We start from the raw sequence: 17,432 nt of genomic DNA, 5'->3' as shown, positions 1-17,432 counted from the left end.
TACAAGGATTTTTTGTGATTCTGAATCTAATATAGTATGAGAAATGTCAAGAACTATCAAAATAATGAGTAATTCTGACTAATGAACTATAGATACACTTTTTACAACCAGGAAAGGACATTATAGATACAGCCCGTCTTTCATCCTTCCATCCCCCAGTGAAGATAATAAATGTTTGTTAAATTGATATTACTGTGTGTAGAGACCCTAATATTAACAAACAAGATTCCTTTAATGGTTATTCCAGAGAAGTAACAGCTCATAGCTAGCTTAACTGACAAACCTAACTGTATGGCCTTATCCTCTTTCTCAATGACTAAAACAAAACTTTTCCTTGAGAGATGTTTATATTCCAGCTCTCTACAGTAAAGAAAGCTAATAAGGTATGGTGGGAAGACAATAGGCTCTATAGTCAGAGGAGATTAATTTAAATATTGCCTTTAACATTTACTATTTACATGACTTTCTTAAGCCTCAGTTTTCTTATCTGTAAAATAAAGAGATTTGACTATATGACTTTTGAGATGCATTCCAACTCAAGACCTTGGAACTTATCACTAGGAGTCTAATAAGACAAAATTTTGAAGTAGGCTGGAAAGTCAGGACCTATGAGTTCATAATCATAATGACAATGAACATAACTTTTGTTGTTTTTGTTGAGTCATATCAGTCATGTCCAACTCTTTGTGACCCCATTTGGGGTTTTCTTAACAAAAATAAGGGAGTGGTTTGCAATTTCTTTCTCTAGCTTCTTTTACAGATGTGGAAACTGAGGCAGAGTTAAGGGGCTTGCCCAGGGTCACATAGCTAGTAAGTGCCTGAGGCTGCATTTGAACTCAGGTCTTCCTGACTCCAGGCCCAATGATCTACAGCTTGATCTAGCTGCCCTCATCATAACTACTAACATTTATGTAGCATTTACTCTGTTATGTACAACATATTGTATTAAGTTCTTTACAATTATTAGTATCTCATTTGATCTTCACAACCCTAGGAGGTAGGTGCTATTATTATCTCTCTTTATATGTAGATGAGGAAACTGAGGCAAATGGGTTAAGTGACTTTCCCAAGGACACACAAAGCCAGTAAATATCTTAGGTAAGATTTAAACTAAGGCCTTCCTGACTATGCCACCTAGCTGCTCCATTAAACAGACCCTCATGAATTCAATTTTTTTCTCTTTGGCTTTCTATTTCCATCTCAACAGATGAAGGAAGGAACGAAGGAAGGAACGAAAGAAGGAAGAAAGGAAGGACGAAGGAAAGAAAGAAGGACTCAGGATTGGTGGAAAATTACATCCAAGCACTTGAAGGGTCATTGGGCAAAAAAGTGATTAGATTTATTCTACTTGGTCCCAGTAGGAGCAGGAGCAATGGGTGGAAACTACAAATAGGCAAATTTAGATTTGATGTCAAGAAAACTTCTTAAGTAGAGATTAAATCCTAAAGTAGAATGGGTTGCCCTGAAAGGTGAGAATTGTGCCTAATTGGGAGTATTCAGGCAGAGGCTAGATGGTTATTGGTTGGACATGTTATAGTGAGAATTCCTTTATATGGGTTGGACTTAATCAGTTCTGAAGTTCATTTGAATTACAACACTAGAGACAAATTTTTCATATTTTATAATTATAGCAAGGACAGTCATAGTTGAGGATAAGGAGAAAGGAAGGAGAAAGGGTAGGAGGTGGTACTAAATTTTCAAGAAGAACTAGTATAGTTTATTTCCCCTCTCTTCTTTCCCCCAGATTCTACCCCAAGTTCTAGCTAAATAGTCACCAATAAAAGGTCAATCATGGATTTCCTCCCACTGCCCATAATCTACCTAGAAAGAAGAAAGTAGAATGACAACCATAATACTCCTGGATGTCATTCACTTTTTCTACAGTAATGGATTATTAACCTGTGTCTCTCATTCTACAAGTACCGAGAACCCCTATAACTCTCTGTTTATCCTTATTTTTAATGCCTTTCATTTCTATAGCATGTTATGGTTTACAAAGTGCTTTCCTCATAGCACTATAAGAAGACAACTCTTAACCTTGGGTCCACTATCTCAGGAAATCTCTAAACTTGAATGGGAAAACAATTTACATCTTTATTTTCTGTAGCATCTAGCTAAAATTCAGCATTTCTTTAAATTTTTGTTAATCTCCAAGAAAGGATCCATAGGCATTACCAGAATTTCAAAGTGTGCCATGACCTGAAAAAGATTAAGAACTGCTGTAAAGTAAATGGCACTGTTATTCCTGTTATTTTGCAGATGAAGAAAGTAAGAGAGATTAAGTGATTTATCCAAGATCACACTGCTAAAACAAGGTCAAGTCGTAATTCTAAACCAAGTTTCCTAGCTCCAAGTCCAGTGCTCTTTCTCTTCTGCCATATTGCCTCTTGCATTAAAGTTTCCTCTTTCCACATCTATTTTTACAACCATAAAACATCACTCTGGTTTCTGAGAAACTACATAGACCCAAGACCACAGAGAGATGCACACTGTCCTATTCACTGTTCACAAAATACCATCTTATACCTTTGCTTAAGCTGTACTATGAGCCTGAAATGATTGCTGCATGCCCTCCCCAACCCAACTTCTCTATCTCTGGCTATTGAAATCCTTCCCATTCTTCCATACCAACCTACAACACTATTTCCTGTGTGGAACTTTCTCTGACCTTCCCGCAATCAGAAAGGATCTTTCCCTCATTCTCAAGGGAATAGTTTAATGGAAAACTTCTGGTTCTTACCCTCACTAGCTATATGACCTCAAATAAGTCACTTCATTTCTGGGTTTTGATGTTCTCATCTGTAAAATGAAGGATGGGATTTGATTATCTCTAAGATTCCTTCTAGTGCCAATGTTTTATCTTTCTGTAAAAGCTGTTATTGTATTTATACTCCTCTTACACACTAAAGAATATAAGAAGGAAAAACAAGCATTTATTAAGTCTTTTAGGAGCTGGATATTTACTAAGTGATTGATAAATATTTCCATATTTATTTCTCTGGAAAGTAGGTATTATTATATAATAAAATAAGGATATACTATTATCCTTATTTCACAATTGAGGGAATTGAGGCACACAGAAGTTAAGGGACTTCCCCAGAATCATATAGCTAGGAAGTACCTGAGACAAGATTTGAACTTAGGCTTTTTTGATTCTAGGCCCAATGCTCTATTTGCTGCATCACCTAGCTGCCACTAAGCATGTTCAATGGCATGCTAGGTTTTGTGTGTGTGTGTGTGTGTGTGTGTGTGTGTGTGTGTGTGTTCATGCTGTCTCTCTCATACTAGACTAGCAATAAAAAACCCAGTCAGAAATTGGGCACGATTCATCTTCTTTTCTCACTCATTTTTAATTTTTTTTTAACCCTTACCTTCTGCCTTAGTATCAGTTCCAAGGCAAAAGAGCAATAAGGGCTAGGTAATTAGGGTTAAGAGGCTTGCTCAGGGTCAAAGAAATGTCTGAGGCTAAATTTGAACCTGGGACATCCTATCTCCAGGCATGGTGTTCTATCCACTGTGCAACCTAATGGCCCTTTCTCACTCCTAAACATAAGGCTTTATAAATAGTGGGTCCAGAGACAGATAGTGGCTCAGACTCTTTTCCTTCCTTCTCTCTTTTTGGTATTTTCATTCATACAAGTAATACCTACAATAAGACAAATGAACAAAATATTCCAAAAAATTAATTAGTAATCTATTCAAAGTTTAGTTCTTGCTTTTTATATATTAAAAACAGACCTCTGGAGTTAGATGGGCCATAGGAACCTAAGATTTAAAAAAATGTAAAAGCCTTTTAAGAACATTTATTTAAGACATTAATGCATTGCTGGTAGAGTTGTAAATTGATCCAACCATTCTAGAAGGCAATTTGGAACTATGCCCAAAGGGCATTAAAAGACTGCCTGCCCTTTGATCCAGCCATACCACTGCTGGGTTAATACCCTAAAGAGATTATAAGGAAAAAGACTTGTATAAAAATATAGCTGCACTCTTTGTAGTGGCAAAAAATTAGAAAATGAGAGGATGCCCTTCGATTGGGGAATGGCTGAACAAATTGAGGTATATGGTAGTGATGGAATACTACCATGCTCAAAGGAATAATAAGCTGGAGGAATTCCATGTGAACTGGAAAGACCTCCAGGAATTGATGCAGAGTGAAAGGAGCAGAAACAGGAGAACATTGTACACAGAGACTGATACACTGTGGTAAAATTGAATGTAATGGACTTCTCTACTAGCAGCAAAGCAATAATCCAAAACATTTCTGAAGGACCTATGAGAAAGAACGCTATCCACATCTAGAGAAAGAACTGTGGGAGCAGAAACACAGAAGAAAAACAATTGCTTGAACACATGGGATGATGGGGATATTATTGGGGATGTAGATTCTAAATGATCACCCTAATGCAAATATTAATAATATGGAAATAGGTCTTGATCAATGACACATATAAAACCCAGTGGAATTGCATGTCGGCTATGGGGCAGGGAGGGCAGGAGGGGAGAGAAAGAACATGAATCATGTAACCATGGAAAAATTTTCTTAATCAATAAAAATTTTTTTTAATTTTTTAATTTTTTAAAGAATATTTATTTAACATTCTTTGAGTAATACAAATTTGATCAAATTATCTCCTGGCTCAAAAAATCTTCTATTGCCTTCAGAATCTAGTATTTAAACCCTTCAACAATCAGGCTCCCACTTACCTTTCTTATATTATTTCATATTATTTCTCTTCAAATATTCTCCATTCTAGTCAATCTCCCCAGCTAATTTTTCCCTACATCCCATATTTCACTACCATGCCTCTGCATAAATAGACATTAACATTCAGAATGTTATCACTTCCTATTCATCTCTACGTTCTCAAATTCTTAGCTTCCTCTGAAGCACAGCTTAGGTGCCAACTCACACATGCTACCTCCTCGATTCCTTCCATCTCCCATTTATTAGAACTCTCACTCCTTAGAAACTGTTTTTTATGATTTTGTGGGGGAGGGTATATTTAATTACTTGTATATTTTTGAAGAGTAATTTGGGTATGTACCCTTCCAGAGAAAGAACTAATAAACAGAAACAAGCAAGACATGGTTTTTTAACATAACTATATATGATATATAAAAATATACGTATATGCTTTATATATTTAAAGATATACATATATATATAAAGATATACACTTATCTTTTTGTTAAATGATTCCTTCTTTAGCTTAGGGAGGGGAAGGAGAGAGCTACACAAGAACTTTAATATAACAAACAAATGAATGGGAAAAAATTATTTGTGTATTTGAAAGGCAGTTTTACCTAGTGAATAGAGGGCCAGCCTCAGAGTCATAAAGTGCTAGATACAATACCGACACATACTAGCTGTGTGAACATGGGTAAGTCACTCAGCCTCATTGCCCAAGCTACTCTCTAAGACCATTAGTTCCTTGTGAGCTGCCATGTTACATCAGTGAAGGGAATTTCCATGCTAGGAGTTCCAGATACCAATAAAAATCACAGCTTTGCATCAAAATAAGTCTTGTTTACCTAATATATTCTTAAGTAGAATGTAAATTCCTTGCATACAGTAACTGTTACATGTTTCATAACACGTAAATTATACAATGCCTAATACAATGATTGCCATACACATAGTCAGCACTTGTGAATGTCTGAGTCACTGTTATAAAAAATGAAGTCCAGAGGTTAAGTAACCTTGCCACGGCCAAACAAGTAGTATATAAGAAATACTAGATTAGAAATCAAGTCTTCTAAAGTCAAAATCCAGTGTTTCTTCCATTATAGCATACTGCAGCCTTAGTTCTTTAGTCGTCCTCTAATCAAAATTTCTCCCCAAAGAATGAATACTTCTTCATAATATTTTTTGTGTTTAAGTAACTTTACCTTGTACACTTCCGCTAGTGTACACCTCATTCTACTTAACAGAAAACTGTAATTGTTAGATATAGTTCTTAATATCATTTATAATAACTTTATCATCTTCTGAGATTTTTTCAGTACCTTTTTCCTAATGCCATGACCATTGCTTCAAAAGAGCTATCGTATCGGAGCAAAGGGAGGCTATGTCCAGAAAGAGTAGATTCAATAAATTCTGAGAGTCCAAAGTATTTTTTGTTTTCCTGATATAAGTCCATTCCCTGAAACAAACAAGATCATTAGTAATTCAGAAATATCATTCGTGGAGAGGATGAATCTTGACCAAACTACCATTTGTCATGAAATTGTTCATGGGTTTGGAAGGTTGCCCAAAATGTCAGGCGCGGATTTCCAAATAAATGATTTCATCAAGTCTCTTTTCTGCAATAAACAAAAAATGAAAGGAAAATTTCACATGGTATACAGGGTCAGAGTATTATGGTACAATCATATTATTACCTTTGTAGAATGGCTATGGTATGGACAATCAGGGATGGAGGACAGAAAATGAACAGTGTGAGAGGGAAGACAAAGGGAAAGTAAGGGGATTTTATAGCAACTCTGTGGAAGAAGCAAGTAAAAGATAAGTCAACAGTATGGGAATTATTAACCTTAATATTGGATAAAAAGGAAAATACAAGATTTTATGATAACCAAAGTCCATTAGCAAAAAGCCCTTCTATACCTGAAGTTATAGGGCAATGTTCTCATACCATTTTCTGGGGACAACCCACAGAATAAAGGCTTTTCTTTTTCTTTTATACCCATCAGGATCACTAAACTCCTCCTTGATAAGCATATCTTTATTGCTGATCAAGCAATTTGTTTTAAGAAAGATCTTTCTTTCCACAGCCATTCATTTTACTTAGAGAGCTTTAAGCTGGTTTTAGAAATATGTCAATCAACTACATTTCTTTAAGCTGCTATTGAAATCTATGTTCATTACAATTCCTGTCATCTGATGATGCAGAGATGTGATGGATTCAAGGCACATATTTTTTTTACACGTGGTCAGTGTAAGAATTTGTTTGTTACAAAGGATTTTTCTTTTTTTTCCCAGTGGGTGACATATAACTTTGAATTATCATATTATTATTGTTTTTGTGAGCTACACTTACTATCTACATTCCTCTACACTGAAGTCTAAAGTTTATAAAGATGATCCTAAGGCCATGGCAAGACATTAAATCATCAGATATTCAGTCAATTCTAATAGATTCAACTTACTACTATAAGAAAGAAACATTTTAGGAAGGTTTTCAAAAAATTGAAAAAGACATAATGGAAGGGAAATTCTCTTAAACTATAAACTCCCTGAGGCCAAAAGCCATGTATACTACTCTGTACCTAATATTTTGCTTTGCATAGAGCAAGATCAATGATTTGTTTAAACTCTTACCTTCCATCTTAGAATCAATATTATGTATTGGTTCCAAGGTACAAGAGTAGAAAGAGCTAGGCAATAAAGGTTAAGTGCCCTGTCCAGGGTCACATACCTAGGAAGTGTCTGAGGCCATATTAAACCCAGGATTTTATATATCTAACCAGCTCTCTCTATCCACTGAGCCACCTTGCTATCTCCAAGATAAATGATTTTCAGACTTGGAGGGGATCCTAGATTCTTAGGAAGCACAATGGACAGAGCTCTAGGGCTGGCGTCAGAATGACCTTGGTTCAAATCTAACCTTAAACACTTTCTAGCTGTGTGACCCTGGGCAAATCACTTAACCCCAATTGTCTAACCCCTGCCATACTTCTGCCTTACAATCAGTACTTAGTATCAATTCTAAGAGAGAATTAGGTAGGGTTTTTTTTATTTAAATAAAGAAAATTAAGTCCCTTAAGGTTAAAAGATTTCCTTAGTATCTCAGAGGCAATAAGTAGTAGAATAGAAATGTAAACTCACCAGGGTTCTGGATAATGTGGCATATCTCCACCCAATAAACACCATTTGAATGAATTAATAAATTAATATACAATGCATTTTAGGAATTAATTAGTCACCACTACCATCACTATGCCATTCTTCAAATGTTCTGGTTATTTGATGTTCCACTACTTATAATTTCTCTAAGCTCTTAGTATAAATACTTCTAAGAATCATAGAATTCCCCTCAAAATATATCTCTTACATTACTGTAGGAAGCAGGCCAGTGGATCTCATTGTAAGGGCTGATGAGAGTGTGCTGAGTCTGTAAAGCATATGGGAAGGAGGTCACATGGAGGGTCACAATGTTGGGTGCCTCCTTCACTTCTCTGCAGTTGAGTAGTCGATCAACAAGTCCTACTGATGGCTCAGTTTGAGGATAGAGATTATGAACGGCACTGTTGGTATTAGAAGACAGGAGAAAAAGGGAAAAGGAAGAAACAAACAGGGACATTTTTAATATTACCAACATTCTTCTGAACTAGACTGTAAACTCTGTAAGGGCAGAGACTATTTAGTTAGCAGATGACATTTAAATGGTACTTTAAAGTTTATAAAATACTTTAGATCCATTGCTCTAAGAATTATTTACAATTTACAGATGATGAACCCAAAATCCAAATATCCAGGATTTAAGGACTACTCCATGGTCACCTGCTAATGCAAGAAAAAAGACTTGAACTCAGGTTTTTCTTGATTTCATTTGTAACCCTCCTTCATTAAACTAGAAACTCCCTTAAAGTAAGGAATCCATCTCTCCCACTGGATTAGAAACTCAAGAGTAGAGATTTTGTTTTTCCTATTGGATTGAGAATTCCCTAAAGGTCTAGATTTATATATTCCCCCGATCAGACTGGCATTTTGTCATTATAATGAGCAGGCCTTTTTTATTTTTCAAAATAAATATCTACAAAAGATGGTTTTTTAAAAAAAAGGGTCTTAGTAAGAGAGTAAGAAAATCCTTCACATATCTTGGGTTTTTAAAAAAATACATTTCAATACATATAAGTAAAATGATTAGGTAATATATTATCAAACCAAAATCATAGCTTTTAAATTAAGCCCTTTGAAGAGTCTCAGTTTCAAAATAAACTGAGGCCATACATTTTTTTAAAATTCTTACCTTCTTGTCTTAGAAGCAATACTAAATGCCAGTCCCAAGGCACAAAAACAATTAGGGCTAGGCACCTAAGGTTGAGTGACTTGCCCAGGGTCATACAACTAGAAAGTGTCTGAGGCCACATTTGAACCCAGGTCCTCCCAACTCTAGGCCTTGAACTTTATGAACTAAGCTGTCCCATCCATACAGGTTAAATGAATTGCCTAAGGTCACAACCCACATCAGTTGTTTGTTTGTTTTTTAAACCCTTATCCTCAGTCTTATAATGAATACTAGGTATTGGTTCCAAGGCAGAATAAAGTTAAGGACTGGGTAACAAGGGTTAAGTGACTTGCCCAGAGTCACATAGCTAGGAAGTGTCTGAAGCCAGATTTGAACCCTGTACCCACCATCTCTAGGCCTGGCTCTCAATCCATTGAGCCACGCAGCTGCCCCTCCCCCCCACATCGGTTCTAAGAGATTCATAAATCACAGCCACATGCTCTCTCTTCTTTGTTCAGACTCCAGGTACTCTAGACATGCATCATATGAAAGGTCAATCTAACAAAGGCAAAGGGAAATCCTAAGATAGTGTCTTCAACTTGACCTAGATGGTCGTTGTCCAGTCATTTCAGTCTTGGCAATTCTCTGTGAGACCCATTTGGAACTGTCTCAGCAAAGATAATGGAGCAGTTTGCCATTTCCTGCTCTAAAATTATGACAGATAGCAGAGGGCAAAGTGTTCTGTGAACCTTTAGGTGTTACGTGAATGGGTTATTGTTATGGCACAGTGTAAGGGGTAAAAAGGAGTTTTTATTGGGTGAATATTAAAAGGCTTGGTCACCAGGGAATTGAATAATTTATCAATCCCCAATTAAAAAATAACCTCAAGTCAAACTGACCTTTATGGAAGTTTATTTACAAATGAAAAGAGAGAAAGTAAGAAAATTAAAGAGAGGATAAGATAGGATAAGTAACCTAACATACTAGGTAATTTGCTCTGATCCCCTAGTTTAACCCAGGCAGATCTAATTAACCCTCAGTCAAGAGAGGTTCAGCCTTGAAGGCCCAGGGCTGGAAGGCCCGGGAATTCCAGGAAGATTTAGTCTTTACACTCACCACGTGTAATTCTAAGAGAAAGATTTAAGAAAGGTCTCACCAAGATGTTAATGTCCCAGGTCCAGCCCTCCTCCAGGCCCAAGCCATGAACAAGAAGCATTCCTTCAGATCCAAGACACAAACCAGAAGAGACACTGAACTCACTGAACTCTCTTTTAAAGGGGCTTCTTTTGTGTCACTTCCTGTGCCTTCCTCCTATTTTACGTGTCCAATCACAACAGATGCTTTTCTTAGGACTGCTTAGGGGGCAGTCAGTCAATTCCTATTTGTCACCCATTTTTGCATATGTGGGTCACAGACCTCCCAACTTGTGAGTTAAGTGGAGTTGTTTACACTTTTGGTGATTAGATTTAAGAATGGGCAAGGTAGATTTAATCTCATTATCACAACAGGCACATTAACCTTGTTTTTTCCCAAGGAAACACACCTGTCATTTGTGTAGCACATTATCATTTTCACTGTGTTCTGATATCCATTGCCTCATTTTAGCCTCACAAAATAATTTTCAGAGGTAGGCAAGCTATGTACTATGTGATGATAACTACTTTTTGCAGATGAAGAAATTGAGGCATAGAGATATTAAGTTATTTGTACAAATCACATAGCCAGAAAGTAGCAGAGTCAGGTTTTCTGCTGCCTAGGCTCATAGTGATATTTCCATGCCTTACAGTTTTTCTCATTCATGAATTTACTTGTAAGTATAAACATGGTATATAATGAAGAATGTAGGGGCAGCTAAGTGCCTCAGTGGGTTGAGAGCCAGGTCTGGAAATGGGAGGTGCTGCATTCAAATATGACCTCATATACTTCCTAGCTGTGTGACCCTAAGCAAGTCACTTAACCTCAATTGCACTCCCTCCTTAACACTCTTCTGCCTTAGAACCAATATGTAGTATTGTTTTCAAGACAGGAGGTAAAGATTTTTTTTTAAAAGATATAAAGGCAACTGGGTTCAAATTCAAGATCTAATCTTTGGAAAGTCACATCTATGAGCCTCAATTGTCCCTTCTTTAAAATGGGAATGATCATATCTACACTACTACCCCATCAGGTTAGAGTCAGAAAAGTGACCATGCAAATTGCAAGGTGCTATATAAATTAATAATCATCATCATTTCCATGATCATTTTTTTAGCAACTATACCCATTGTATCAAGTATGGGAGCCACTATATTGCTTCAGAAAAAGAAAATTTCAATTCTACTATAAAACTAATCCATCTTACCTCACAAGATCCCAGTGTGCATGATCGTGGATTAGAACAAACAGTGTATGAGGGTTTTGAAGAGAGTTTTGCAGAAAAACCTTAAATTTGGTTTGGGCCTCTGCATCCAGCTTCACTACATACTGTTCTACTCTCTGCTTAGTCACATGTTCCTTTTCCAAGCCAAGTTCTAGCAAAACTCCTAGGAGAAAATAAAACTACATTAGGGAGTCCAAAAGAAAATTCATAATTTGTGATGTGTTTCAAATCCTGGCTTTGCTGCTTAACACTATCTATATGATTTTGGTTAAATCCATTACCATTCTAGCCCTTAGGTTGTTCATCAGCAAAATGTGGGGGTTGGACCAAATCAGTGTTTCTCAAAGGGGAGTATAGAAACACTTTGGGGGTCCCTGACACCCTTTCAAGGATCCAGAGGTCAAATCTATTTTTATAGTTTATGCTAAGATGATAACTCTCTACGGATCTAACCCAACACAAATAAATGTTATTTTTTAATTAAAATAAAAACCCTTACCTTCTGTCTTAGAATCAATACTGTCTATTGGTTCCAAGGTAGAAGAATGTTAAGGACTAGTCAATATGGGTTAAGTGACTTGCCCAAATTCACACAACGAATATGTTTAAATCCAGATTTGAATTCAGGACCTCCCATCTCTAGGCCTGGCTCTCAATCCACTGAGCCACCTAGCTGCCCCCAATAAATGTAATTTTTAAGAGTATAAAAGGGTCCTGAAACCAAATAGTCTGAGAAATGCTGGACGAATGATCTTTAATATTTCTTCTAAATCTAAACCCAGTGATCATATATTTATTTACTCCGCCAAATAGCCAATAGAAAGTGTGAGCTGCAAAGCATTTTCTAATGGCTGAATGAATGTTTTAAAACCATTTCTACTTCCAGAAAAGCCAAAATCAGATGGAATAGGAAATGAGTTTAGCTAACAGGAAAGAAGGAAGGAAGGAAGGAAGGAAGGAAGGAAGGAAGGAAGGAAGGAAGGAAGGAAGGAAGGAAGGAAGGAAGGAAGGAAGGAAGGAAGGAAACATGTCATAATAAAATATCTTGAGATGGGATTCTTATATACTCTGAGAAGATAAAATGATAAAATGGAGTAGAAAAACTCAGCATCTCCAAGTACCAACCATACACCCAAATGTCAACCCTGAAGGCCCCATATACCTGAATGCCAGAGATGAAACAAGGTCTGTTGATACGTCACTTCTGAGGGTGGTACACAGATCAGGAAATCCACTTTTTCAAAGGAGCCTAAATCCAAATTCTGAGTGCTGGAGTCGGCAATTGAACAGACATGAGAGAGGAGCTTCTGAGCCACAGCTAATTGCAAGGGACGAATCTGATGCCGTTCAAGACCATAGCCTGTGAATCAAGGCAATTCTGTTTAAGTCAATCTAAGTAAGTTCAATGTGACAAACATTTATTAAATGCCTATTGCTATATGTGGCACATTGAACATAATGATGTATACAAACAACATCCTGCCCTCAAAGAGCTTACAAACTAGTTGAGGAAATGAGATGGTGACTGGAATAACTAACAGAAGTTAGATGAGAAGTATATGGGAGAGGTCAAGGAGAAAAGAAGGATAAAATCAGGGCAGAAGGGATCATTCTAGCAGGGAAGATTCATGGAAAAGGAAGCACCTGAGCTGGGTCTGGAAAAAAGAAAAGCCTTCATCATAAGAGATAAGAAAGAAATGGAGAATGGATTGCGTAAATGGAGAAAATGAGGAAGAACAAGATTAGGGAACTATTAATTGTTCAGTTTGGCTAGAACATAAAAGAATTAATGAGAATATGAGAATATGGATGAGAAATAGGACTATCAACCCGGCGTCCCCAAGCTCAAACTGCTGAGGGTCTCAACTGGCAAGCTAAAGAGTTTGTATTTAATTCAGTTTACATTAGGGAGCCAACTGACAGTTTCTGAGTGAGGACATCTATAACATGAGCAGAATTCCTCCGAAGAGATTGCTCAAGCAAAGATATTTGGACAGATTAAAGAGGGCAAAGACTGAAGACAGGAAAGACAGTCAGAAGGTTCTGACAATAGTTCAGGTCAATATATTAAGAGCATAAACTTGAATTGGACACAGAGAACAGATGGGAGAGTTTTTCAGAGCCACACCTGTGTTTCCTGGCAATCCTGGGGCTTGAACTACCCCATATTATATCAAAGGAACTTTTGAGCTAGGATGCTGAAAGGAGTACCATTCCCTACTGAGATGAAATGGGGTGTAATGCAAAGAGTTGCAGATTTAGAATCGGGAGAGCATGGCTCCAACCCCAATCCTACTGCTTCGCAGCCTGATCCTGCTTTTTAAACCTGTAACCTCACCAGGCTATTGAAAGAATTAGAATTTATAGAAAACCTGATTTTATTTCATATAAGGAAGAATTTCCTAACTGTTAAAACTGCTTTGAGAGGTTTTCCCATCAATGACAGTCTTTTAAACAAAGACTGAGTGATCATTTGTCAAATGTTGAAAAGGAATTTCTGCTCAGTCCAAATTGAAGTTGATGTCCTCAACCCCTGACAGTTCTGAGGTTCTAGTCATGTGCTAATGTATATAAAAGTCACACACAAATATGAAACAGACAAATGAAGACAGAACTAAATTTTCATCTTTTCCAGTATTCCTTCCACTAGTACCAACAGAAGCCCCTCTATGGATCAGTAGAAGGTCTTTGAGAGTTGATGGTGCAGGAAAACACTTAACTCTAAGGTCAACTTGGTGATGAGGTCTCAAACTATAGACATAGAGTTTTCTATAAGGTCAATCCGCAAAGCCTGCCCCACTTGGTGAGGTCTATCAGAGCTTATTATACTCCAGTGACTTAGCCTTTACAAACAAACTCAGGGTCATCTCCAACCCATGATGGAGCATCAGAGTAGAATTTCAGTAGAAGATTTAAACATCAAGCATTATTTTTAAATCAAGAGACAGCTAAGTGGCTCAGTGAATTGAGAGCTAGACCTAAAGATCAGAGATCCTGGGTTCAAATCTGGCCTTCCTAAATTCCAAATTCTAACACTTCCTAGCTGTGTGACTTTGGGCAGTCACTTAACCCCCATTGCCTAGACCTTACCACCCTTCTATCTTGGAACGAATATACAGTATTGATTCTGAGACAGAAGATAAGAATTTTTAAAAAAAGGACTGCCTAAGTGTACAGCTTGCAGAGTAGATGTCAGTTTTCATTGATAAAAGAAATTCCAGCTACCTACACTAATGAAATGGCAGGTCTGATCCAAAAATTAAAAATTAATATTAAAAACATTTTGTCTAGTACCTAGATCAAAGGTTCTTAACCTAGGGTCTGTGGACTTTTTCTGTTAATATTTTGATAACTGTGCTGCAATAGAATTTGTTTCCTTTGTAATACTATATATTTTATTTATGCACTTAAAACATTATTTTAAGAAAGGGTCCATAAATTTCACCAGGCTGACAAAGGAGTCCATGACACAAAAAAGGTAAAGAGACCCTGTCCTAGATGAAGAAACTTTAAAAGTATTCCAGCAATATCATTCCACTGACTTAGAACAAGTTCTCTTTAAGTTTTCATGGATTGTATAAGCTCAGGGCTAGAGGAGATTTTGGTAGTTATTCTAATCCAGTACATACCTAAGCAGAAATCCCTGCTATGATATCCCTAACAAACCATGATAATAGGTCACATTTATTTAGCTCTCTAAGGTTTGTTTACAAAGTCCTTTCCTTAACAATAATTCTATGAGGCAGGTGGTATCACCATTCCCATTTTGCAGATGAATAAACTGACACACAATTTGTCCAATAACATGATTATTAAATGATAGAACTAAGTCAGGGTTCAAGACTCTGGATCTTTCCACTAAAACAAATTATTATATAGGCTCTTTGAACAGGTAAAATTGTAGGTCAGAATGGGGTGTGAAGTGTTTGAAATACTGAGAGAAATAATTCTATTCATTAAAACATTTGAAACAGGAGCTTTACTTCTGACACAATCATTCCCTCAGACCTGACTCTCTGCCCTTATTATTCTACAGAATGGTTCCAATGGAAAACTCAGTATGATTCCTTTAATGGTATAAAGTTTAGGACCACAGTGGCACCAGCACAGCTGAGAAAGAATGAGGCATGGAGAACCCTGTCTCCAGAAGAGGCACCGGATAAGAGAGCCTTTAACCAATGTATTGTCCTATTTTCTCCAATAGTGTATCTAATGTCCTGCCAATATTCTTCTATCTGCTCCCTCCTCTCAAGCTTGACCACTTCTGGCCTCACTTTCACGACTCCTGCTGAGTCCTTTGGATTTACTGACACCGATGAACTGTTCTACTTGGCCACCAACTGACTGCTATTCTGCTGGCTTACTGAATCAAGATTTAAATGATGCCCTTCCTGCACCCCCTCCCCAGTTCTTCTCTCTCCTTTACAAAGCTTCGTTCTAGTAAGGCACATACTGCCAGATAGCCCTTCCATCAGATTTTATTTATATGTGTGTATGTATTATATGTACATATACATAATCTCTAAATAAGTATTATGGATATACACACACAGATATTATATATATATATATGACTGTAAATGTACATATACATCAATTTATACATAGATACAGGAAATATATATAAAGACATTATATATTATATGTGTGTGCATATATGTTTTAGGCATATATTATATATATATGTTTGTTTTATATATTTTTATATATATTTATATATATATATATTTTATATAATTTATATATATTTTTATATATTTTTATATATTTTTATATAATTAACTATATATATTTAATTCCAGCAAATGCTGAAATATAAATCATTGGACTTTTACTACCCATAATTCTTGCTGTTGGTACTCTCTTAGCAACCTCAGAGAGGTACCAGATGAGGACATACTCCACTCCCAATCAGACTGCCTGTGTCTCAGGCTTCTAACAGTCCCACATTGCCTAAATGACTTCGATTAGTATCCTTCTGTTCAGCTCCTGCCATAGGGACGAGCCAAGGACTTGCCTTCTCCAGCCTCTAGCCTCAGACTCTTTAAGGTGGAAAGGAACACAAGGGTAGCCCTGCTCAAACAGCCCACCAAACAACGAAAGATTCTGCTTCGCAGCCTTCCCAACAAAGGGACTACCCAGTATCTAGCCGAACACTTTCAGTGAGGAGAAACAATGCCCCATAAGGTAACCCATACCATTTTTCAACTGCTCTAATTGTTGGGGAAGTTCTTTATAAGTCAAAATCTGCCTCCCTATAATGTCTTTCTATTAATCATGCTTTTGGCACTTGGAAACAAATAGAATGATTCACAGGCACTTTGAAAGTCTTAAGGATAGTCTCTGAACAAGAGAACCAAAGAGGAAATATGATTGCCCCCCCACCCCCGCCAAAACCCTGAAAGAAAGGCAATGATCTAGAGGAGAGAAATGAGTCATACACGCTTCCATATGGCCCGTGTGCGGATTTGTTTTGTTTAACTGCACTTACTGACTACAAGAGAAGGGTGGAATTATTTTTATGGAGGAAGGGCAGCTGGTGTGGCTAAGTGGATTGAGAGCCAGGCCTGGAGGTGGGAGGTCCTAGGTTCAAATGTGACCACAGATACTTCCTAGCTGTATGACCCTGGGCAAGTCCCTTAACCCCCATTGCCTGACACTTATTGCTCTTTTGCCTTAGAAACAATACACAGTGGTGGGGGCAGCTGGGTAGCTCAGTGGAGTGAGAGTCAGGCCTAGAGACAGGAGGTCCTAGGTTCAAACCCGGCCTCAGCCACTTCCCAGCTGTGTGACCCTGGGCAAGTCACTTGACCCCCATTGCCCACCCTTACCAATCTTCCACCTATGAGACAATACACCAAAAAGTACAAGGGTTAAAAAAAAAAAAAAAACAATACACAGTGTTGATTCTAAGACAGAAGGTAAGGGCTTTAAAAAAAAAAAAAAGAGGCAATGGGGGTCAGAGTAATTATGGTGATATGAAAATCAAGAGTATCAATGAAGCATTTTTAAGAGAATTTATAAGAAAGAAGGAATTTTTTAAGTATGTGCTGACATTGTGTTAAGTATTTGCAAAATATTACCGCATTTGATCCTTACAACAGCCTAGGAAGTAAGTG

General features: G+C 37.1%; 1 protein-coding gene across 1 annotated transcript in view; it reads right to left on the bottom strand.

Moving 5' to 3' along the window:
- Positions 1–17,432, bottom strand: part of GREB1 (growth regulating estrogen receptor binding 1) — a 160,277-nt gene that overhangs the window by 65,363 nt on the left and 77,482 nt on the right. The window contains exons 12-15 of the mRNA XM_044659545.1: positions 12,476–12,673; positions 11,296–11,476; positions 8,058–8,250; positions 6,010–6,146 (exon numbers count right to left, since the gene is read on the bottom strand). Of these exons, the coding sequence (XP_044515480.1) occupies positions 6,010–6,146; positions 8,058–8,250; positions 11,296–11,476; positions 12,476–12,673 (709 nt within the window). The remainder of the gene's footprint in view (positions 1–6,009; positions 6,147–8,057; positions 8,251–11,295; positions 11,477–12,475; positions 12,674–17,432) is intronic.

The sequence above is a fragment of the Gracilinanus agilis genome, chromosome 2 (assembly GCF_016433145.1).
Source record: "Gracilinanus agilis isolate LMUSP501 chromosome 2, AgileGrace, whole genome shotgun sequence".
Classification (NCBI taxonomy): domain Eukaryota; kingdom Metazoa; phylum Chordata; class Mammalia; order Didelphimorphia; family Didelphidae; genus Gracilinanus; species Gracilinanus agilis.
The sequence above is the reverse complement of the archived record's forward strand: the minus strand, read 5'-3'. Positions and strand labels throughout refer to the sequence as shown.